The sequence below is a fragment of the Amphiprion ocellaris genome, chromosome 5 (genome assembly GCF_022539595.1).
Source record: "Amphiprion ocellaris isolate individual 3 ecotype Okinawa chromosome 5, ASM2253959v1, whole genome shotgun sequence".
In the NCBI taxonomy this organism is placed as follows: domain Eukaryota; kingdom Metazoa; phylum Chordata; class Actinopteri; family Pomacentridae; genus Amphiprion; species Amphiprion ocellaris.
This window is the reverse complement of record NC_072770.1, coordinates 37,581,400-37,606,907: the sequence shown is the minus strand read 5'-3', so window position 1 is coordinate 37,606,907 and position 25,508 is coordinate 37,581,400. Positions and strand designations below refer to the sequence as shown.

Genomic DNA, 25,508 nt, shown 5'->3' with positions numbered 1-25,508 from the left:
TGTATTTACTTTTTTCCTTGATTTACACCCACTATTTTTGTGTTGTTCCATTAGTTTTCCTTCAGCTCCAGAAGCCGTACCAAACCAAACAAGTAATATATATTAAATATTGCGTCATATGTGTAACATTCAGGCCTCAAACGTGATTGTTTTGGGCGAGAAATAATTCCTTTCATTCCAACAGGGTCCTACAATCTGTCAGTGCTCCGGCCCCAAATCATAAGTTTTGGTAAAATGAGACATTGTGATACAACTGAAGGAACACCAACCCCTTTAATACAGTTTACAAGAGAAAAACTGACAACAATATCAAACATAGAATCATAAATTCAATGTATAATTAGTGCATCAATGATAGAATCCAGAATTCAGGCTCTGTTCTTTTATTGTTGTTTATTTGCAGATTAACATGAAGCTGAATCACAAGTTTGTCGACTGTTAGAAACAAAACAAAACACACCAACAAGATTTCAAAAGCCACCAAGTCAGATTATTAAATGTCTATTGACTGTAATAAAATATCATTATTTTCAACCAGAAAACCCACAAAAAAAACAAAAACAAATCCAACACATTCTGTACATATATCTGTGTAAAAGAGAAATGAAGTGCACATTTGAATAAAAATCTGATTTTTCCTTCATCTCAGCTGGTTCCATAAATGCATCAATAACATGAGATCGAAGAAACATGGATTCAAATCAAAGGAAAGCAAAGATCAGATTCAGAAGAACATTTTCATGCAACTCTTAAGTTGCAAAATAGTTTCTGAGAAAGTAAAATGTGAAAACATGGAAATATTTACAATAAAATGCAAAGAATAAAATGTGAATTTCATGATTTCATGTGTCAAACTGGTACAGATGCACATTTTATGTTTCAGCTTTCTGACACAAAACTGCAAAGAGACAAAAAGACCAAAAAAGTAAAAACATTGACTCAAATCCATTTAGACAAACTGGTTGTTCATCAACAATAATCTCAACTGTCACACAGAAAATATCAAATAAATGATGAAACTATGGATTACAGGACTTCAGTTAATGATTATTTCAATCTGATTATTTTCTTTGTCAGTCATTTTGAGCGTAAAATGTCAGAAAATACTAAAACAAATTTTTTAATCACCCACAGCTCAACAATCAAACAGTTTGAATCCAAACCCACAAAACATTCAATTTCTTGTCAGATATGGAAAGCAAAATCAAGAAATGTTTCAGAAGGTGAAAGAAGATTTAAAAATGAAACATTTAAGAATTAAACAGTTCCGTCGTCATGTGACTAATTAATGCTGCAACTACAGAAGTAAACTGTAGATCATGAACTTAAATCAGGGCTGAACATGAACCGACCCTCAGACACTGGAAGTGCTCTGTTTGAGTTGAAGGAACTCGGCAGTGTCTGAATCGTAGAAAAGACAAACTCCAGCATGTATGGGTTCAGTGAATGTGGTCTGGACTCTGTGGAGGAGAGTCATGGTTTCAGAGACGCTGTAGAAAGACAGAATACCTGCTCTGTGATCCAGATAGACTCCGATTCTGGAGGACTGAGGACCAGAGATGAGCGTTTCAGTGTTGTTGTACCAAAATGAGTAACTGTCGATGTCACAACGTAAAGACCAAGATTTGTAATTGAGACCAAATCCACATTCATATAAGCCTCCATCTCTGCAGATATTCTTGTATGCGACTGCTACATAAACTCCTTCTCCTCTCCACTCCACCTCATAGTAACAACGTCCAGTCAGACTCTCTCTACTCAGGCACTGACAATATCCAATGGATCTGTTGGAGACTTTTCTGTCTCCTTCAGATAATTCCAGACGTCCGTGTGCTGTGTTTGGATCCAGAGTGATTTCTCTTGAATATTCTAAGAACTCATCTCTGCTCTTTGGTTCTGGTTCTGGTTCTGGTCCTGACAGTGAAACATCCACTTCAGTGATTGCCAGTGAGATGTTTGTCCGTGTGTCCCTCAGAATGTCCTGTAGTTGATCTCTGAGCTCCTTCACAGCTGCTGTCACGTCCTCAAAGTGTCTCCGAGGACGGATGTTGATGCTGGATGAGTGTGTGGACTCACTGAGTGCTGACACTGAGGGGTAGTTGTGGAGAAACTGGCTGTGATCTGGTGTATCTGAGAGCTGCTTCAGCTCAGCGTCTTTCCTCTCCAGATCTCTGATCTCCTGCTCCAGCTTCTCCTGAAGCTCTTTGACTCGACTCACTTCAGTCTCCTGCTGGGATCTGATCTGCTGCTTCACCTCAGAGAGTCTTTTCTGGATGAGATGGATCATCTGGGTGAACATCTTCTCACTGTCCTCCACTGTTTTATGAGCAGAGACATTGATGTCCTCCAGCTCCTGTTGAAGCAGCTTCACATCTTTCTGTCTGTCCTGGATTCTCTGCTGGATGTTTAGTCGACTCACCTTCAGCTTCTTCTGCTTCTTCTTCCTTTCTGCTGCTGCTGGGACTGTTTTATGGCCTTTATGTTCATCCATTGTGCAGAGATGACAGATCAACTGCTGATCAGTGAGACAGAAAATCTCCTTCATCTTATCATGACGAGAGCAGATGTTCTCCTGGAGGTTCTTGGAGGGTTCCACCAGCTGGTGTTTCTGTAGTTGAGCCACATCATAGTGAGGTTGGAGGTGATTTTCACAGTAAGAAATCAGGCAGCCAAGACAGGACTTGACAGCCTTCATCTTCCTCCCAGTGCAGACATCACAGGCCACATCTTCAGGTCCAGCATAGCAGTGATCAGCAGCAGCAGCTTGGAGTCCAGTCTTCTTCAGCTCCTCCACTAACTCTGCTAACAGGACGTTTTTCTGCAGGTCAGGCCTCGGTGTGAAAGTCTTCCTGCACTGAGGGCAGCTGTAGATTCTCTTACGATCCTCTCCATCCCAGTGTGTTTTAATACAGTCCATGCAGTAGCTGTGTCCACAGGAAGTAGTGACCGGATCCTTCAGTAGATCCAGACAGATGAAACAAGAGAATTTCTCTGAATCTGGCTGATTTCTTTGCTGCGCCATTTCTCCTCTTGGTCACACAGACTGTTTGTGTTTGACTTCCTCGTACATGAAACTCGTCTGAACGCTGATCTACAAATGTGTTCCTGCAGTGAACGGTTCCTGTCAGCTTCTTCCTGAGTGCAGATCTGAAGGGGAGGAACCAGGAAAGGTGTGGAAATATGAGCTGCTGTGTTTGTAGATCAGGAAGAGGAGGAGGGTTATCAGGCTGAGCTTCATTCCAGGAAGAGCAGAGAGAGGCTGAGTGTTGAACCTTTTTACAGCAGAGCTCATTTCTCATTCAAGCCTCAGACGGCAGTTTAACAAACTTACTCAGATTTCCTCAGTCATAAAAATATGAAAATATGACATGTTCACATTATATAGACTTTGTCGGAGTCACTTGTTTTCAACCGACATCGACCCTGATCACGTGACAAATTTAACCCTTTTAATGCCAGTTTGTTTACGTAGTTTCAGTGTTATTTATTATGAAAACAAATATGAAATGACTTATTTTCAATATAATCAGTGCTAAATTATAACTCAATCCAGATGAGCCGATGATTTTTTCTCTCAACTCTTCTTCTGCTGCCTGATGATTATTTTAAAAGATTGAACGTTTCCTGCAGCATCATAAACTTGATGAACTCCCAGGAGGAGAATCCTGGTTGGTTATGGTGGAGAATAAATCAGAGTTTACGGCGACTCGGCTGTAAACAGCTCCGCTCTGATTATCCACATCTGGTTCGAATCAGCGTCGCAATTAAATCCTCTCACCTGCTCTGTTTGAGAGCTGCTCCATTCACGTTGGAAATGGAAAAAATAAACCAAAAAAACACAAGTCGACCTGCAGGAAAACAGAAACTTTAACAAGAATAATAAATCACAGTGTCAGAGTTTGGAGATGAGCTTCAACCATCGACAGACTCTTTTTAAATTGATTTTGTTGAATTTTTTTTGTGTTTTTGTAGTTGTGCACCACTTCATTATGGAATTGAGCTCTCAGGGTTTGAGGAAAGATGATTAATTGAATTTAAAAAAAGAAAACAAAAAAATTATGGATTTATGACAGAATTTACTAATAAAAATTATTAAAAGCCTTATCTCATGATTGTTGCCTCAAAATTTCATCATTACAAGAAAAAATCTCACAATTGCAACAAGAAAATCTAACAATTATAAGAGAAAAAGATCAGAAGTCAATATTTATATTTGAGGGGAAAAAAAATCTCAAAATTACAAAACAATCTCAGCTAAAATCTGATTACAAGAAACCATTTTGGAATTACAAGAGAAATGTTTCATTTTCGAGAAAAATGTCAGAATTATGTGAAAATCTCATAATTTCAAGAAAATATTCTTTTTCTCTCTTTGCAATTGTTTCATGTCTTTGTATTTGTTTTGTGTCTTTTTTGCGGTTGTTTTGTAGTCCTTTTGGCATCTTTGTAGTCATTTTGCATCTTTGTAGCTGTTTTGTGTCTCTTTGAAGCCATATTGCGTCTCTTTATAGTCATTTTGCATCTTTGTACTTATTTCATGTTTCCTTTTAGTAAATTTGCATTGTTTTGTAGCCTTTTTTTGTTGTCATTTTCCATCATTGGAGCAAATTTGCGTCTCTTTGCAGTCATTTTGTGTCTCTTTTTAACCATGCTGCATCTTTTTGTAGCAATTTCGCGTCTCTTTGTAGTTGTGTCTCTTTGTAGTCATCTAGTGTGTCTTTGTAGTCATTTTGCATCACTTTACTTATGTTTAATGTTTTTTTTTATAGCCATTTTGCATCTTTTAGCAGTTGTTTGTGTCATTTTTACATTTCTCTGTAGCCTTTGAGCCTCTCTTTGTAGCCATTTACCATCTCTTCGCCGTTGTTTTTGTGTGTTTCTGTGGTGGTTTTGCGTCTCTCTGCTCGGGGAATCCTGGCCAGACTTGCTGGGTGAGGAGGAGGTTCAGGTGTTTCTGCAGATCCTCCATCAGAGTCTTATTTAACAGCGCTCCTAACACACTCGAGCCACTCGAGTGGGAGCCAGACGGTATTATTAGTCTTTATATGTAGGGTGGAAGTGTAGGCCGAGTACTGAAACCAGACCCGAGGACCTCGTACTCCTTCAGGGAGCCGCCCGGAGGTTTCTTTACACAAACACATTTCTCTTTTGTAGTCTCAGCCGTTTAAAATATGTTTAAAATGTATGTCATACCATAGCTCTCATATCCAGTTCAAGCAGTGTTTTCTTATCCCTTTGTGATCGTTTTGTGTCTCTTTTGAGTCATTTTCTATCTTTTTGTAGTTGTTCTACATGTTTTTGTGGTCATTTTGCATCTCTTTGGAGTAGCTTTGCATCTCCCTGTCATTGTTTTGTGTCTTTTGCGTAGTTGTTTTCCGTCTTATTTTAGTCGGTATGCACATATGTAGTCATTTGTGTCTGTCGTTGTTTTGTGTCTCTTGCGATCATTTGGTGTCATTTTGTCGTCGTTTTACTTGTTTTTCTGGACGTTTTGCATCTCTTTGTAGTTGTTAATCATCTGCATGTACTCATGGTACATGCTGAAGTGGCTCAGAAACATACAACACACATTTTAAACGCCACGTTGTCACAAACGAACACACACATCTTCAAACCCGTGACACGTATCACAGCTTCACCTCGTCGGCCCGTTAAATCACAGAAATGTCAGAGCGCTCGCCCGCCATCTCCGCTCTCATCCTCGTCTGATGTCGCCAAACGAGCTGCCGGCTGACGAGGAGGCCGAGTGGAAACGGCGAGCCAGAGGATTAGAGGAGGGGGAGGATGAAAGGATGAAGACAGTGAGTCAGTGGAGTTTGTCAGACTCCCGGTGACTCAGAGCGGAGCTGGATGCTGATGTGCTGTTTTACAAACAGAGTGATAAAACAATGAACACTCGCAGGGTGACACAGGCGGCGAGTCGGGGAGGAGCTTTCTGCTTCATTTGGCCGTCCAGGGAGAATCGCAGCGCGCTGACGAATGTGTACGTTTGTGTGGTATTGTCTTATTGTAGCCGTTTGGGTCCGACTAGTCGTTTAGCGTGTCTTTGTGGTCATTTTGTGTCCTGTTGATGTTGTTTCATGTCTCAATTTGGTGGTTTTATGTATCATTTCAATTGTTTTGTGTGTCATTTTGGTAATTTTTTTGTCGCATTTTGATCATTTTGTGTCTCATTTCAGTTTTATGTCTCATTCTGGTTGTTTTGTGTCTTATTTTGGTCTTTTTTTGTCTCATTTTGGTAGTTTTGTGTCTCGTCTTGGTAATTTTGTCTCTCATTTTGATCATTTTGTGTCTAATCTTGATAATTTTTGTCTGATTTTCGTATTTTTTTCTCATTTTGGGAATTTTGTGTCTTATGTTGGTAATTTTGTGTCTCATTTTGGTTGTTTTGTGTCTCATTTCAATTGTTTTGTGCCTCATTTTTGTTGTTTTGTGTCTCATTTTGGTCGTTTCCTGTGTGTTTTTTTGTCATTTTGTGTGCATATTTGGTTGTTTTGTATGTTATTTCAAGTGTTTTGTCTCATTTTGGTAAATTTGTGTCTTGTGTAATTTGCTTTGTGTCTTGTTTCAGTTGTTTTCCTTGTGCTTTTGGCCCTTTGTGTGCTTTTTTTGGTTGTATTGTGACTTATTTCAGGTGTCTTGTGTCTCATCTTGATCATTTAGCGTCGTTTCTGGTCCCTTTTATCAGCTCCTACTAAGGTGAGAATAGAAGGGATCAAATTCACGTTGCAGTTTCGGCATATTTTTGCGACTGATATCCTTGTAATGCTGACACTCTGCTGGAGCTGCTGTTTGTCCTGTAAACCTCCGTGATGACCTCCCACATCGCACACGTGAGTCCAAACACGCCTGTCGGGGCCGAGCGACGTCCGGTCGGCGCCTCATCACCAGCCTCGCCGCTCGCTGCCATATGTGTTGCGTGGGCAGCTGTCAGCTCGATTTGGTTCAGAGATCACACGGTCTGACGCTGCAGCAGATGTGGCCCGCCGGCTAATTAGAGGAGCTGCACAGATCTGTCAGAGATACAGGAGTGTGACGACGAGCATCGTGATGTAACGCCGTGACCTGCGCCGGTGCTGCAGCACTCGCATATGTCCACAGCGTCTAACTCAGGAGTGTCAAATTCATTCTAGTTCAGGTTCCACATTCAGCCCAATTTGCTGTCCAGTGGACTGGACCAGAAAAATCAGAGCATGATAACCTATAAATAACCACAATTCCAAATCTTTCCGTTGTTTTCGTGCAAAAAAAAGTCCATTCTGAAAATGGTCACATTTAAGGAATTATCTTTTTTATAAAATATTATGAACAACCTGAGATTTCTCAAGAAAAATAACTTCAATTTCAACAACATTATGCTTTAGTTTATCATTTCCTCATTACAACTTCCAGATCAGAGTGTCTACAAAGGAACACAACATTTAGTCATCTGGAACTTAATGATATAGGATTTTACTTTCAAAAAAGACAAAAAAAAAAAACAAAAACAAGACAAAATATTAAAATAATGAGACACAAAACGACAAAAGCAAGAAACAAAATGACAAAAAATGAGACAAACGACATGAGACAAAACAAAAAGACAAAAAATTGGAGAAAAAGTTACAAAGCCACAAAAACGAGTCAAAAATAATCAAAACGAGAAACTAAACAACACAAACGATTCATAAAACAATGAATAAAGCAAAACACAAACTGACAAAAAATGACAAAAAACACAAACGAGACAAAACGGAAACACAAAATGACAAAAACGAGAAACAAAATGATAAAAAAACATGAGACAAATGACAAAAGTTAGACAAAACAAGACAAAAAGGGTTAATGTCTCTGGTAGTTTTTCTTGTCACTCCTTAGTTCCTGTTAACCCTCTTGTTGTCCTGCGGATCAAAATTGACCCGTTTTAAAGGTTGAAAATGTGGGAAAAAAATATTTTCACAGTGAAACTTCTGATGTCCACATTTTCAACATTTTTGGGAAATCTTTGAACATTTTTTGGTGGAAAAAAAGAAATGTTAAAAATGTTTCTTAAGAACATTCAGAAAAAAATCAACCAAAATCCAGTGAATGTCGCTGGATTTTGGTTGATTTTTTTCTGAATGTTCTCAAAGAAAATATTACAAGTTTTACTGATATATAAATATGTAGTCACTTTAGATACTGTTAGGGTTTTTTTGGAAGATTTTTACTCATTTTTTGAAAATATTTACAAAAATGTTCTTGCCAAATTTGGTGAATTTTTTCAAAATAAAACTTTTAAGGGAAACTTTTAACGAATTATTGGAATTTTCTTCCTGAAGGTTTTGCGAATTTTCTGAAATTTGGGGAATTTTTTTGCTGAATTTTTGGATTTTTTTCAGACAAGGAAACAATATTTTTTTGGTGCCCGTAAATGAGGACAACAGGAGGGTTAATGTCTCTGGTAGTTTTCTTGTCACTCCTTACTTCCTGTGGACATCGCTGGTTGTTGTTCCTCTCCATCTGTTTCCTGTTATTCTTACTTCCTACTTCCTGTGAATGTATCTAGTAGTTTTTCTTCTCCTTAATTCCTGTGAAAATCTCTGGTAGTTTTTCTTGTCACTCCTTACTTCTTGTGAACATCTCTTGTAGTTTTTCATGTCACTCCTTACTTCTTGTGAACATCTCTTGTAGTTTTTCCTCTCTGTCTGTTTCCTGTTATTCTTACTTCCTACTTCCTGTGAATGTATCTGGTAGTTTTTCTTCTCCTTACTTCCTGGGAACATCGCTGGTTGTTTTTCCTCTCGGGACTCCGTCAGTCATCGTCATTCCTGCCGCCCTCCTCTCGGCTCACGTTTGCCTCTCGGATCGATGCGAGTTTATCTGAAATGGCGTCGTAGCGCCAGTCGTGTTTTATTGAAGCTGTCAAGGTGCCGACCTTTCCATGTCCGGGGAAGAAAGAGGGATGGCAGCAGGTCTGATGGAAGCAGGAGGGACGACCGGGCTGCTCACGAGTCTAATCCGTCAGGCTTCTGGTCGGCTGCCAGGCCTCATATTTATCCCCCGTAAACATTACGAGCACTTGATTATCTGCTAACGGCGTGTCACAGTTGGGATATATCAGACGGTAAGTGGACTGTCACTGCTTGTTGGGGCAGAGACGCCCAACCGAGGGGAGTTTTGTAGTTTTTTAATCAGTTCAGGGGAATGACGCGTTAAACAGACTGTAACCTTAGCGACAACTGAAAATACATGTTGAACAACCAAAAAAATACGTTAAATGACCCAAAAAAAGCCTCAAAGTTTCATAAGGAGACGCAAAATTTCCACAAACGGACGCAAAATTACTGCAGAGCCACAGAATAATGAGAAATGAGCATGAAATGACCAAAACGAAGCAGAAAATACCAAAAAAGAGATGTTAAATGACCACAAAAACCACTCAAAAAACTTCATAAAGAGACACAAAATTAAGCCGTAAAGATGCAAAATTACTGCAGATGAACCAAACAACCAAAACAAGATATGTGACCAAAAATAATTACAAAATAATAACAAAGCAACAAAAACTAAAATAAAAATAAAGCAATGGCTAAAAAGAAATGCACAATGACAATTAAAAATGCAAACTGAACAAAATTTAACATAATATGATTGAAATTATAAACAAAAATAATGTATAATTGATGTAAAGAATCTCAAAACAATGAGAATGAGATTAAAAAAAATGACTCAAAGTAATTGCAAGGCGATCACAAAAAACAAATTTTAATATATATTATGTTTTTATTTTAAAAAACATTCTAATTTTTAAGATTTTATAAACACTATTTTTTCTGAATATTTTTATTTATTTTAGACATGTTATTAATATTTTTTAACATTTTTAATGTATTGCTGTCAACATTGTTAATTTTTTTAGACACCAATTTTGGACATTGTGCTTATATTTGTCATTTTATTCAAAAAATATTTACTTATTTATTCATCCATTTGTATTTTTCTGTCATTTCCTGTCATCTATGTATTTGTGAACACTTTAATTTTGGACGTTGTACTTATATTTGTCATTTTACATAAAAATATTTAATAGTTATTTCTGCTAATGTATTTGTTCATTCATATTTTTTCTGTCATTTTCATAATATTTTTGGAGATATTTTATACCAAGAAACATGAAACTACGTCCAACGCTTTGTTTGAAATATCCTTTATCATTATTATTATTACTATTATTAATAGAGTTTCCAGGAAAATGCTGCGCTCATAAAATAAAATTTTATAGTTTTTTTTTATTAAACATTTATGCTTCCAGTGATTATTCTGCTGCTCTGACGTCTGAAAACTGGCCTCGTCGTATTAGTTTTGACGTTTAAAAGAGTCCAACTTGTCGTCTTCTGTCACTGCAGATGAGATTTTATCTTTTCTGAATCTCTGGTTGCTGCAGTCAGAACCGAACAGAAACTTCAGGTTCTGGTTTGTCTGCAGGCGTCTCAGTCTGAACTTCAGTTTTTATGACTTTCTGTTTGTGTCCCTGCAGACCTCAGGAAGCGACTCTGAAGCCATAAAACTTTAAACACGTTCGGCTTCGTTTCAAGGACACTAAAGCTCAGACCTGCGGCTCTGTTCATCTGAAAAACAAGAGAAAAAAACCTGAAACTCTTTGTTTTACTTTTGCTTTCTGTCGTTGTGTCTCTGTGAGTTTCTGTCCTTTAAACATCCTGTCATCGAGTTTAGATTCATCACCTGCAAATAAAAATAAAAACTTTTCAGAGCCAAATAAACTGATAAATGAATTGTAGTAACAATAATAATAATCCTAATTAATGTGACAACTTGCAGGTCCAAAGAGAGAAGAGCAGCAGAACGTTAAGAAAGAAATAATGACCTGTCTGAAAATATTAATGAATGTTTTCATTGTAGAATGTCCTACGAAGTTGTTTTAAAAAGTGGAAAAATTCTAAATAAAATGTCGCAAAAATCACAGTCTAAAAAAATATTAATACAATTTTAAAAAAATATTCTGATAAGATCAAAACAATAATAACGAAACTTGTTTTAAGAAAGGCTGAAAAAAGGTCAGAAAACTATAATAAATTGTCAAAAGAAATCACAAAAAATACATGAAAATAATAGTATAGAATGTCCAAAATTATAATTAAAATATCACAGTAATTAAAAATAAAATGCCTGAATTATAGCCTGAAAAACAGTAATAGTGTCTGAAAAATACTTAATAATAATAATAATAATAATAATAATAATAATAATAATAATAATAATAATAATGATAATGATAATGATAATAATGATAATAATAATAGAAGCCAGCAACAGAATGTTACAAAAATATTTGCTTAAAGACTATTAAATAAATTTTAAAAATATTTTTTAATTTTCAGAGATGTAGAGAAAATGACAAATGTGATGTGATTGAAAAACAAAAGTAAAAAATGTATTTCTTTTCTATTTTAAAAAAAATAAAATTTTGGAAAAATCTTCATAAAAATTTGAAAACTTTTTGAAAAGGACTACAAAGAATAAATTAAAATATGTTAAAAAGTACAGTTACATATATTAATACACATCTAAATAAAATGTCTCAAAAATTACCAGAAAATATTAATAAAATGTCAAAAGGAATCACAAAAATGGCTGAAAATTATGTAATATAATATCTAAATGTATTATTAAAATATCATAATAATCGAAAACAAAATGCCTGAATTGCAGCCAGTAAAAAAGAAGTACAATGTCAGAAAAATACTTTAAAGTATAAAAAATATTAATAAAAACCAGTAACAGAATGCCACAAAAATATCTTTAAAATACAGTAAAATTAATTTAAAAATTAATAAGAAATTCTTTTCTTTCTGTTGATTTTATATTTTAATACAAATGTAAATAAAATGTCTCAAAAATATAAATTCATGCTTATATGAAGTTAAAAATTTTAATAAAATTCCTTAATGTTGAAAAGAAATTGCTCAAAAAATGCATTTTGAATTACCATAAAAATTGCATTATGTATTAATACAAATGATTCTATCATTGTTAGAAAAAAATCAAATATTTGACTAAAATTAAAAATAAAAGTTGGCTGAAACATGTATTATATTAATAAAATTCTAACAGACTGGAATATATAACTTATCTATAGATATAATTAATGTGGCTAAGATGAAATATTTGGTGAATATTTGGTGTCTGATTCCTAAAGCATTAGTTGGTTTTATTCTTCTGAAAGCAGCCGCTGGTTAAAAGCTGATGTTTTGCTGCTGTGATGCTAAGAAACGCCTCCAGAGACACAAAGAGGAGGAAAATAAGCTGCTGATTATATGCTGCAGTAAAAAAACAAAATAAAGTATTGTTTGTACTGCAAATAGAATTTCACAATTCCTCCCAGATCTTTTTGTTGTTTATTTTCTTTCTCTCTGTAAAAATAATCCAAAATAATGAACCCTGAATAATAAACCTGCAGCATGTCTGAGAGCTTTAACCTCCATCCGTCCAGCTTTTAAGCCACATAATGCTGCGCTCCCTCAGATCAAAGGCTAATTGGAAGGAATATCTGGTCGGGGGGGATTTGCAACTTTCACAGTTTCTTTGAGATTTTCCTGAAGGATGGAATTTAATTTCTGGCGGCCGTTAGTGAAGACCTTGATGGACAGAGATCAAATAATCCTCGACCTCGAGCAGATTTCGTGTAATTACTGTTTAAATATTCACCCCTCGCCGTGTCAGGCTCGTTTTGGAGCAAACACTCGGCTTTCCCTCCTCTAACAGCTTTTTATGCCGAACATCTTGCATTGATTAACTGTCATTAACTTCAACAGCTGAGCTCTTGAATCCACTTTTCCTGCACAGCTGTTTGCCATAATCTTTCTCTGCACGCGGTGCTGCTTTCTACAGGTGTCAGGGAATATTTACATCCAGATAGTCTGATAGAAGCTAATTGCTAATAGAAATCTATTAACAATTAGCTGATCCATTTACTTAGTGGACTCCAGCAGAACAGCTCTTAAGACAATCTAAATCAGTCTGAATCAAAAAGGTGTTGAATTGCTGTCAACAAAATCCAGACGGGACCAAGATCATGTCATGGTAAAGTCCAAAAAAAAAAGAACAACATCCTGTTAAGTTGAGTCCAGTTGAGTCTCAGTCCAAGTTGAGAAACAATCTGAAAGGGCCTTAGTTTAAGTCAAAGCTGAGTTCAAAAACAACCACAACCAAGTCAAAACTAAAATAATGCAAATTTAGTCCAAGTCAGAGCAGCTCCAGGACTCAAGGCTTTGATTCCAAGTCTAAAAAGGAGTCGAGTCCTTGTTGAAGCACAATTGAAAAGGAGCTGAGTTCAAGTCAAGACAGAGTCCAGAAGGGGACAATGACCAAGTCACAATAAAGTCCAAAAAAAGTCAAACGCTGTCATTAAGGTTCAGGTCAGAGAAGTGCCAGTAGTCTAGATGGGACAAAGTCCAAGTCAAGACAGTTGCCAAAAACCAGGACTGAGTCCAAAAGACGTTGATTCTATGCTAGGTTTGGTTCTAAAAAGAGGTTCAGTCCAAGTCCAAAAATGAGCTCAGCCCAAGTAAAGTCTGAAAGAGGCTGAGTTCAAATCAAAACAGAATCCAGAGAGGACCACAACCAAGTCAAGATTAAAGAGATTAGATTAAAACCAAGAGTCCAAAAGTTGTTGAATCCAAGTCCAAAAAAGAGTTAAGTGAGAGTTGAGACACAATCTGAAAGAGGCTGAGTCACAGTCAAGACGGAGTCCAGAAAGAACTGAGTTCAAGTCCAGAGGGGGTCGACGACCAAGTCAAGATAGACTTCAATAAACAATATCTGTGAATTCAGTCAGAACTCAAGCAGCTGATCAAGACTCAAACAGTGTTGATTTTAAAAAGGACAAAGCCCAAATCTGGACAAGATCCATAAGCCAGGAGCTAGTCCAAAAGGAATCAATTCTGTACTAGGTTTGAGTGGAAAAGGGGTTTGAATCCAAGTCTAAAATGGAGCTGAGGTGCAGGTCACGGAAAAAAAAAAAAGTCCAAAAGAAACTGTCGAGTTGAGCCCAGTTCCAGAAAGGAAAGGACAGCAGACCATGACAGAGTTTAAAACAGTTCAAGACAGAATCGAAAAGGGGCAGAGTGTTAGTCAAGACCCAATCAGAAACGATCCGAGTCCAGGTCTAGAAGTCCAAGTACAAAAATGAGGGGAACAATTTAAAACAGTTCATTGTTTATTCAGAATCAAGACACAAACAGAAAGGGGGTCAAGTCGAGCCCAGTTCCAAAGAGCAAAGGAAAACAGGTGGAGTTTTAAACACTTTACGACAGAATCCAAAAGGGGCATATTCAGACACAATCTGAAAGGTGCCTCGTCCAAGTCCAAAAGAGACTGAGTCCGGGTCATGATCCATAAACTTCTAACTTAGTAACAGTTCCTGTTCAGATTGAGTTGAAGCAGCTCCTACACTCTTCCCAGAGTCTGAGTCCGGGATCTTTGCAGTGATCTGTGGTTGATCTGAGTCTCTAGTTGGTTTGAGTATCTTCGAGGTCTTGTGGTGATTCACCTGTCAGTCCTTTCAGTAATCCTTCTACAGGTCTCAGGTTACTGGACATTTTCCCAGAATGTACCATGTAGTGGACGTTAACGGTGAATCTTGTTGTACCTTGGACTCAGCATCATAAACAGTCGACCAGTTTCAGTTGGAGGTGTTTTAATTTGGGATCATGGTGTTGTTCAGGCAAAGTTCTTAATCTTTGTTTCCTCCTGCACCACTATTCAAGGATCGTCCCAAATATTTACTGTTGTCATCTGAAATGTGACTCATCCAACCATTTCCAAACAAGAACTTTATGTCACCTTTATGAATTTTATGCTGTTACAGGCCGTTTCTTACGTCAACGTATCACATCAACATATAGCTTTAACTTCCTAACGTTTCCTTTTCCCCCCTCAGATCCCCCAGATCAGCTATGCATCCACGGCCCCGGAGCTCAGCGACGACCGGCGGTACGACTTCTTCTCCCGGGTCGTCCCTCCTGATAGCTTCCAGGCCCAGGCGATGGTGGACATCGTGAAGGCCATGGGCTGGAACTACGTCTCCACGGTGGCCTCGGAGGGCAGCTATGGGGAGAAGGGGGTGGACGCCTTTATGCAGCTGTCCAGAGAAGCAGGTAAGACCCTCAGATGAGCTGGTCCAGGTCCAGATCTGCTGGTTCTGGCTCTGTTTGGTGGTGAAGGAGGAAGGATGTTTTCATGGCGACATTGTGCATGGTGGAATTCGTTACAACTGAACTGCATTTCCAATGGCGGTTTGATTGAAATATGTTTTCTGCTGGATGACGTTTGTGTGTATCACGAATACGTTTCTAATCAACGTATCTCGACTGAACGCGACAAAAACAGCCTAAAGATTGGGATTCAAGTTGTTCCCACGGCATCAGACTTGTCTGAGTAATAACTTATATTTAGCAGGAGTCAAATCACTAAAGTTGAAAAGTTGTTGTTTTGCCTCATTTTGGCTCATTTTAATAGGGATTTTTTTGCGTCTAAATTTGGTCTATTTTCAATAATTTTGTGTCGCATTGTGTTGTCTTGTCTTAATTTGATAATTTTGTCATGTTTTCATAGTTTTATTTTGGTCCTTTTTGTATCTAATTTTGGTATTTTTGCTCTGGGTTTTTTGCATCCTATTTTTATTGTTTTCTCTCAATTTGGCGAAATTCTTTCATAGTTTGGTTGTTTGCGTCTAATTTTGACTTTCTGTCGTCATGTTGTGTCTTCTTTTGGTTGTTTTGTGTCTCATTTTGTCTTTTCATCTCATTGTGGGTGTTTTGTTTTTCAGTTTGGTTGTTTTCTGTCTCATTTTGGTCATTTTGCATTGAATTTTGACTGCTCGCATCTCGTTTTGTGTTTGATTTCTGTTGTGTCGAATCTCACTTTGGGCTAATTTGGGCTTTGTGTCTCCTTTTGGTTATTTTACATCTAATTTGGGTCATTTTCTGTCTTATTTTTGTCATTTTAGGTCTTATTTTGGTTGTTTTGTGTCTACTTTTGGTCATTTTGTTTTTATTTCATCATTTTGTTTCAGTGTAGTTGTTTTGTCTCTCATATTAATAATTTTGCATCCCATTTTTGGTTGTTTTGTCAGTTTTTCATAGCTTTGTGCCCAATTTTAGTCATTCTGTATCGAATTTTGGTTGTTGTGTGTCTCATTTCCGTAGGTTTGGATCTTGTTTTGATCTTTTGGTGCGTGATTTTGTAAATTTCTTTTTTACTCATTTTTTGTCTCATGTTGATCACTGTGTTTCTCATTGTGGTTGTTTTGCATCTATTTTTGGTTGATTTATATAAACAACCCTCTTAAACATCTTTATAAATCATTTAAAAATAAGCTCTTTGGTTTATGCCTCCATCCTCCCATTCTAGTGTAGATTTTGTGGCTCTTTCAAGCCAGCCACCTTTAGTACAACATTAACGGTAATAAATTAGGTTTATTTTTTAAATAAAATTACATCCCTTCAAAGCATGATTGAGAGAGCAGTGTTTTTTTCTACAGACGCAGGATTTTGAAAAGACGTGGTTGAGATAAAGTGGAGCAAACGTAAGCGAAACTAGCTGCTGGGCAACATGAAACCTGAGAGGACCTGTTGAGGTTTCAGCAGAAGGCATCGCGTCTTTAGTGCTCAGCTTCCTTTCTTTCTGAACGCTCTGTTGCTGCTGAAAGCTGCCGAACACGAGCTGCTGTTGTGGCGATGAAGGAGCTCCTGCAGACTCGCCGCTGTGCAGTTTGAAAGTTGCATTTGTCGTCTCTCAGTTGTGGAAACTCTGCAAACCGCTAGAGATTCCTGCCTGCAGCTGCACTTGTTGGCTCATCTGTTGCTCATGAATTTTGCAAATAGCAGCTCCTGTACTTTGGATCATTGTTGAACCCTAATGTGATGTTTTGTGCTGGAGTTGACGCCAAGATTTAAATTTTTCCTGCAAATGTTATCGGCCTGCTCCATCAATAGGGATAATTTTGTGTGTTCTTGTGGTTATTTTGCGTCTCATTTTGTTTTTTCATCTCATTGTGGTTGTTTTGTCTCTCAGTTTGGTTGTTTTCTGTCTCATTTTAGTCATTTTGCATTGAATTCTGACTGTTTGCACCTTATTTTGTGTCTAATTTCTGTTGTTTGAATCTCACTTTGAGCTAATTTGAACTTTGTGTCTCATTTTGGTCATTTTGTGTTTTTGTGTGCAACTTTGGTAAATCTCACTTTGGGCATGTAGGCCCTGAAGTAAAGCAAACTGATACCACAGACATAACATATAAACTGGCTTGTTTCAGTGAGGAATGGCCATATATAATAATAATAATGCTGAACACACAATACACACAATATCAAAACACAACAGAATGAAGCGACCCAACTAATAATACGCATAAATAAATCAAGAAAACAAATCATTAAAGATATAAATGAACCCCTACTTCATCCCTGTATCCTGTGAAAACATTGACTTATTTTTATCTCTTCAACCAAACTGTTCCAGAGTTTTACTCCACAGAATGAAATGCAGAATCTTTTCCTGCTCGTATGGATTTTGTTGATGGATAAATAATATTTTCCTCTTAACTGATATCCCCCTTCTCAATCCCTAAACAATTTCTGCATATTTTGTGGCAAAATGTTATTTTTAGCCTTATACATGATTTGTGCGGTTTGGAATTTCACTATATCTGTAAAGTTTAATCATTTTCACTGTCAAATATGCTGAAATATCTGTAAAATAATATTTTTTTCTGATTTAAATGCGGCTGCACAGTGGCGTAGTGGTTAGCACTTTCGCCTTGCAGCAAGAAGGTCCCTGGTTCGCGTCCCGGCTTTCCCGGGATCTTTCTGCATGGAGTTTGCATGTTCTCCCTGTGCATGCGTGGGTTTTCTCCGGGTACTCCGGCTTCCTCCCACAGTCCAAAAATATGCTGAGGTTAATTGATTACTCTAAATTGCCCGTAGGTGTGAATGTGAGAGTGCTTGTTTGTCTTTGTATGTGGCCCTGCGACAGACTGGCGACCTGTCCAGGGTGTCCCCTGCCTTCACCTGAGTCAGCTGGGATAGACTCCAGCACCCCCCGCGACCCTAGTGAGGATTAAGCGGTGTATAGATAATGGATGGATGGATGGATGATTTAAATGCGGTACGAAGTAGTGACGTTTTATCATCAAACGTTGTGAAGAACAAGATTAACATTTGTAAAAACAGATGTTTTTACGTCGTCCTGTTTTTTGTCCGATTATCGAGTGAGTTTTTCTTTTCTCAGTGATTTTTAGTATTTACTGTCTTTAGTTTAACAATGTGTAAAATAACAGTGAATACTTCTTAATACTACGACTGTACACTTCAAACTGCTACATTTACTCACTATTTTCTTTACATTTAACAAACTTCAGTGTGATTTTCTGTGAGGATTAAGTGTTAGAATGAAGTGTTCTAAGCCTGCACGGATTCCACATATTTACTGTTGTTCTTTTAAGCCTGTATTTGTTTAAGTTAGTCACATTATTCCATTTAAAGTTCCTGCACTATCATCATCTCTGCTTTTGGCATTTTGGCCACAAACCTGCTTAGAAATCACAGAAAACCGGCCTTCTAGCAGCAGAGTCTGCCCGAGGTTGTGTCTGTTGTGTGAGTTTCCTTCAGTATCGCGCTAATCCAGTGGCTGTCGACAGATAAAAGCTGCTCACCGAGGATTCTGCCGCTTTAATGTGGACTCAGAGTGAGTAAATCCTGGCTAACAAGATAAAAAACAGCAAGGAACGCAGAGCCGGTGAGACACAAACTGTTGAGTCAGGAACTAATGAGCTGTTGATTTGCTCTGTGAATAATCCGGCTGACATTTGGACGATCTGATGACTCCACAGTCGCCGGTCGGGGTGACATTTATGAACCGCAGATTTTAGGGGATTATTAGAGGACGCCACGCCGCCAGGAAGCTCAGAGATCCTCACTGATGGCTGTCGATGCAGGTCTTCATGAAAGGAAAACTCCAGCGTCGATCTCCCACGATGTTCTCCATTTCATGAAGATTAAACAAGAACAGACTCTGGGAGGTTAGAAGTTACTGGAAGAGCTAACAAGTGATCAAAAACGAGTCCAACAACTGGTTTATTTTGTCACTGAGATCAGTGATAAGTGAGGAAAATGCTGAGTTTTCATTTAGACTATATGATCTATTTTTCAGAGCAAGAAGCAGCGCTGGCAGAGCTTTAGAACTCCACCTTTGTGGAGTTTGAACAATAAAACTGCAGCACTTTAATACAATCATCGGTACTCTGGAAGTGTTTCTGTTGTGTTTGATTGTCCAGAATACGTTGAGCTCCTTGAAATGTCCTTAAAATCTTCCCAAAAGGACAAAAACTTGCTCACAATGAGTACAAGATTTTCAAAATACCAAAAACTCGTCTAAAATAATACAAAAATGCTTCAAATGACTTCAAATGGTTCAAAAGGACTCAAAATCTTCAGAATATAAAGCAGTTTAATACAAGAAATCTGCCACGAAGAGGTTTTATATGTTCAGTCTTTGTTGGGTTCAGTGTGTGTGTGTGTGTGTGTGTGTGTGTGTGTGTGTGTGTGTGTGTGTGTGTGTGTGTGTGTGTAGGTGTGTGTAGGGGTGTGTGTGTGTTTTATCTTCTCAGTGACTAATCCAGACTGTATTGATCTCAGCAGCTTCCTGCTATCAGCTGACTGACCCACACACACCTACACACACACACACACACCCCTACACACACACACACACACACGCACACACACACGCAGTGATAATTAGTCGTGTGTCGACTGATTAGCGGTTAAAGTTTGTCTCTTATCTGAACTTTGAACAAGCAGCAGGTTCAGGTTGAGAAAAAAAGCTCAGAGTTCTGCTGCTTCTCAGTCGGATTATTTTCAGGGTTATTTCAGTTTTAAGCTCTTATCTTGGTCGTTATAAAGACTGGAAATTTCTGATTTGTTTTTCTGTTATCTCACAGAAAAAAGCTAATTTCCAGAAGAAAAGAAAAAAAAAATGCTAAAATCTGGCAGCAAAGATACCAGAATAAAAACTATGTGTAAAGAAACAAAAATAAAATACAAAATGACTGTAAATATCTGTAAAATATATATATTTTTCAGCTGATATATGTGTGTGTGTGTGTGTGTGTGTGTTTACAGTCAACATGCAAGTTAATTCTTTTTCTTTCAGGGATTTCACAAAATTTTATCTACAATTTAACAAAACATGGAAATTCTGTAACATTCAAATCAATAAATAATATTCAAAAATCCCTATAAATACGATTTACCGTTTTTAATATGCAGATTTTTCTTCAAAAACAACAACAAAACTTCCCATAATGAGTCACTCCATCTCCAATCATCAAATTGTCTGTCTCTGATTTGCTTTAATTCTATCCATCCATCCATCTTAATATATAATTAATTTCACATTTAAGCAACAATAATACATAATAATAATTATTATCATGAATACTATAGTAATTTGTTTATTTATTATAGGATAAATCTGTAAAACATGTTTCAATTGTTCAAAAATGACAGTTAAAACTAAATAAAAGATGTTTTTTTGTCGGTGTAGTCGTGTTTTTGACATGACGAGCTGCAGACGGTGGATTTTTATGTAATAACAAAGTTCCGTGTGGAGATTTGAGGCGTTCAATTCAGACTCTCAGGTCGTAATCACAGCTTTAGTTGTTGTTTCCATGCAGCTGTTTGCCTCTCCGTCATCCTCCATCTCCTTCCTAAACCTGCGTCCCCTCAGTGTGTTTATTTATGCATTCATTAGGCTGCAGCGGTACGAGCAGCAGAGCAGCACTTAATACGCCGGCTAATTTGCCTATTTGATTACCTGAGAATCCCGGAAGGCGTCCATCAGACGATTATTGGTCTCCTCTGCTGCCATAAACACCGAGCAGCGACACGGTGCTCATCGCCACCGCGGGGATATAAAGGAGAGCCGTGGAAATGAACAGAGAGGTGGGATTTACTCCGTCAGGCCTCCAGGACTTCATCTGGCCGCTCTGCAGCGATTCACTAAGAGATCTGTCAGCCGCAGGACACATAAGATCTTCAGGAATGTTCTTCAGAGGCTGGACTAATGTTTCTCTAGCCCAGCAGGCCGTCATTCTTCAGCAGAGGTCCTCCTCTCGCTCCTCCACTTTGTAGAATAAATCCACAAAGGAAAAGCCCCAGTCTGATGCACAAACAAGCGCTTCAGAGAGACGTTTAACGGCGTCCTGCAGGCTGCACAAGTCAAAGCCACATGAATGTTTCAGGCTGGAGAGTCTCTGTGTTAACCCGAGTCACAACTAGACACAAAGCAGTCATTAATGGACACAAAATGACCACACAAATACACAAAATGACCACACAAATATACAAAATGACCACAAAAGGACACAAAACAGCAACAAAAGAGACAGAAAAAGACCACAAATGGACAAAACTGCCAGAAAAGACACAAAATGACCATAAAAAACACAAAACAGCCTTAAGAGACTCAAAACTACCACAAAAAGACACAAAAGAAACACAGAGACAAACTATCAGACGCAAAACAAACACAAAAAGACAACACGTGTCTCATTTTTGTTGTTTTGTGGTCTTTTGCGTCTTCATTTGGTCACTTTGCACCACATTTTGCATCTGTCTATGATAATTCTGTCTTTTTTTGATCACTTTCTGTCTTTGTGGTTGTTTTGTGTATATTTGTGATCACTATTTGTATTTTTGTGGTTGTTTTGCATGTTTGTGTTCATTCTTACCTCACATTGTTGATTTTGTCTCTTTTTGTGGTTGTTTTGTGTATATTTGTGATCACTATCTGTCTCTTTGTGGTTGTTTAGCATCTCATCGCCTTCATTTTGCTAGGTTTTTGTCTTTTTATGTCACTTTGTGGTCATTTTGTATCTTTTGTGCCTCATTTTATCATGTTTCAGCTCATTTTTGTGTCTCTTCCTGGTCATTTTCTGTCTCTTTCTGAGATTTTTCCAGCCGAAGCCCTCTGATACTTTGGACTTCGGGGCTTCTGCCTCATCAGCCTGTTCAGTAAATCCGTCCGTCTGTGAGAATAAAAGCACCAACGGTTCTTTCTCCTTTTTCTTCCTGGTCCGTTATCGGCGTTCCAAATCCGCAGCATGTCCAGAACAGGCTGTTTCTGACTGTAATTCCCTCGAATTTCAGATATCTCTTCTTCAGAATGACTTTCTCTCCCTCAAGTGTAATTTTGAGATACAAAACTTTGACGGACAAATGATCCATTCTGAAGCATCTTTGGCTTGAATTCCTGAAGCTACATGGTGAAAATAATTTACACCAGTTTGATTGTTCGTTCAGCTGCTGATCCGTGATGTTAAATTCTGTCAATCAGGGAATAATCGAACACATGAAGTGACTCATTCGCTGTTGCTTTGTCTGTTTTTCGTTTCTTCTTGGCACAGATCTGACTCTTAGTGGTTGAATAAAGTTTAACCCTCGTGTCGTCCTGTGGGTCAAACTGACCCATTTTAAAGTTTGAAAATGTGGGGAAAAAATCTACTTTCACAGTGAAACTTCTGATGTCCACATTTTCAACATTTTTGGGAAATCTTTGAACATATTTTGGTGAAAAAAAAGAAATGTTAAACATGTTTCTTTAACAACATTCACAGAAAAATCAACCAAAATCCAGAGAATTTCGCTGGATTTTGGTTGATTTTTATGTGAATGTTCTTAAAGAAAATATTAGAAGTTTTACTGATATATACGTCATCACTTTAGATATTTTTAGGATTTTTTGGAAGATTTTTACACATTTTTAGAAAATATTTACAAGAATTTTCTTGCCAAATTTGGGGGATTTTTTTAAAATAAAACTTTTAAGGGAAACTTCTAAAGAATTATTGGAATTTTCTTCTTGAAGGTTTTGCAAATTTTCTGAAATTTGGGGAATTGTTTTGCTGAATTCTTGGATTTTTTTCAGACAAGGAAACAATATTTTTTGATGTCCATAAATGAGGACAGCAGGAGAGTTAAGGGCTGAATTAAAGGCGGCAGCAGGTTTATTGCTGATTGCGTCGCAGCGATGACTCACAGGTTTCATCTCGCTCGTGGATTCCCTCGCCGTCGAGCGGAAAGTGAAGCCGATGCTCCTCCACAGTCGCTCGGCATCCGTCGAGTCTCCGGGCCAAAGAGGGGAGATAAGAGCAGACAGCATCCTCTGAAATCAGCCCCGTTCCTCCCTCCAGATAAGCTAAAGAGCTTAGAACGGCGACTCAAAAGAGCAGAACTGGGATTAAGTGATCTAATGTCCTGTGCTTTATGACAAAGTGTTTGTCTGAGGACGCCGAGTTCAAGTTCAAATGGGAAAAATGCACAACTTGAACATTTTATCCAGTTGAAACAAGGAAGTGACGCTGAAGTCAAAATGTTGTCTTGAGCATTTCTCTGTGGTTATTTTGTATTTCTTTGTGGTCATTTTGCATCTGTGATGTGTTTTCAGTCTTTTTGTGGTAGTTTTGCATCTTGTTGTGGTCACTTTTTATCTCTTTGTAGTCATTTTGCTTTTCTATCTGGTTTCTTTTTTTACCTATTTGTGGTTGTTTTGTGTCCTTGTGGGGTTATTTTGCCTCGTTTTGGGACTCAATTTGGTCATTTTATGTGTATTTGTGGTTCCTTTGTGTCTCATTTTTGTTGTTTTGCACTTCTGTGGCGTCTTGCGTCTCTTTATGGTCATTTTGCATTTCACTTTAGTTGTTTTACGTCTCTTTGTGGTTGTTTTGTGTCATTTTGTGATGATTTTGTATCACTTTGCGGTCATTTTGTGTCTCTTCATGGTCATTTTTTGTCTTGGTCATTTTGCATCCCTTTTTATTTGCTTTGTCATGATTTTTCATCACTTTATGGTCATTTTGTGTCTCTTTGTGGTTGTTTTGTGTCTTTGTGATGATTTTTCATCACTTTATGGTCATTTTGCGTGTGTGGTACATTTTCAGTTTTATTGTGGTCAGTTTTGCATTTCTATTTGGTCATTTTCTACACTTTTGTGGTTGTTTTGCCTCATTTTTGGGACTTGTTTTAGTCATTATGTAGCGCTTTGGGGTTGTTTTGTGTCTCATTTTTGTTGTTTTGTGGTCATTTGCATCCTCATTTGATCACCGTACACCACCCTGTGTTTGTTTTGTGTCTCATGATCTTCATTTTGCATCACGTTTTTGTCTTTTTATGCCACTTTGTGGTCATTTTGTATGTTTGTGATCCTTTTTTCTTCTCCTTTTGCATCTCATCTTTCAGTCTAAATGCATTAAAGCAGAGCTGCAGACATGTCGACATGCAGAGTTCTGCCTCATTTATCAGCTGATGATTCTCGCTGACACTCAGTCATAACTTCACATTTGAGTCCATCCGTCTTCCTGACACTCGGCCTGATCGTACGCTGCGTCCACAAAGACATCAGGAAAACAGCCTCAGAATAAACAATAAAGTAACTGAACTAAGAAATCCTGCCACCACAACCATAAAATAATAACTTAAGGAGAAACAGCTGAAGAATCAAGGACGTATTGTGTTTGTAAATGTTTCATTCATTCTTTGTTAAGGACTGAAGTGTGTGAAGGTGTTTAGATTTGATTAGTAAGATTAATAATTAGCCTTAAAACACTGTCAGAAGTGTAAAAAACTGAAAATACCAGCATTTTTTTTTAGGTTTTTAGGTCACGTTCTGATCACAGAAACACTAATTCGCCAGCTGGAGTCACAAGTGTCCTACAAACAGATCAGCAGTAATTAGATTAGAAATAATTAGATTAGGAATAATTTCCAGCCAATTATGTTGATCCAGTTAAGTAGCTTAAACCTGCCAGAGAAGCTTCTTCCAATTTGCTCATTTCGTGACCCAGCCTTGATGAAACTGCCCTGAAACCAGGCTGGTAAACCTGTCAAATATTCACATCGGAGAAGCAGCGTCGTCCAATTCGGAGCTTAAAAACCGACCGAAAGCATCGATCAGTGAGTTGCTAATTGATTTTTCTGCACATCAGCTCGTCGTTTTACGTCTGGAGGTTCATTTTTGTCAATAAATCAATGGGAACCTTCTCATGACGAGTGTTTGCGTGATGCACAGAGGAGCATTAAGTCCATTATCGTCACGGAGACAGACGTGTACGCTGCTGCTGCTGATGTGTTTGCTCTCAGATTGACATTATTACATACATGCAGCCGTGTGCAGGACGAGACATGCAAACCAGGAGCGCTCATTATTATTCTGCATGATCTTTATGATCTAAGCTGCACGCTCTGAGCGAGTCTCAGTCATTCTGTCTGCAAGCTAACGTTTACGTAACGTTAAACAACCCTGTAGGACCGAATCAGTGCAGATTAAAACCTCCGTAATGCAGTTTATTATTCTCTAACGTCGTCATAATGAGTCATGATGAAGCTGAAGGTGAATCTGTTCAAACAGCTCACTGATGAAATTGTGTGCAAAAAAACTCCTTTATTTCACATATTTAAAGCTGTTTACATCCA

General features: G+C 37.8%; 2 protein-coding genes across 3 annotated transcripts in view; one reads left to right on the top strand and one right to left on the bottom strand.

Moving 5' to 3' along the window:
• The window catches only part of LOC111564152 (metabotropic glutamate receptor 7-like), a 202,611-nt gene that overhangs the window by 50,226 nt on the left and 126,877 nt on the right, over window positions 1-25,508 (top strand). For both annotated transcript variants that reach the window (XM_023263568.3, XM_023263570.3), the window contains exon 2: window positions 14,921-15,137. In XM_023263568.3, coding sequence (XP_023119336.1) covers window positions 14,921-15,137 — 217 coding nt within the window. The remainder of the gene's footprint in view (window positions 1-14,920; window positions 15,138-25,508) is intronic.
• LOC129347271 (tripartite motif-containing protein 16-like) lies at window positions 368-3,289 on the bottom strand. Its single transcript, XM_055010478.1, has one exon. It carries the CDS (start codon window positions 3,020-3,022, stop codon window positions 1,355-1,357), a length of 1,668 nt encoding a protein of 555 aa, XP_054866453.1. The 5' UTR covers window positions 3,023-3,289; the 3' UTR covers window positions 368-1,354.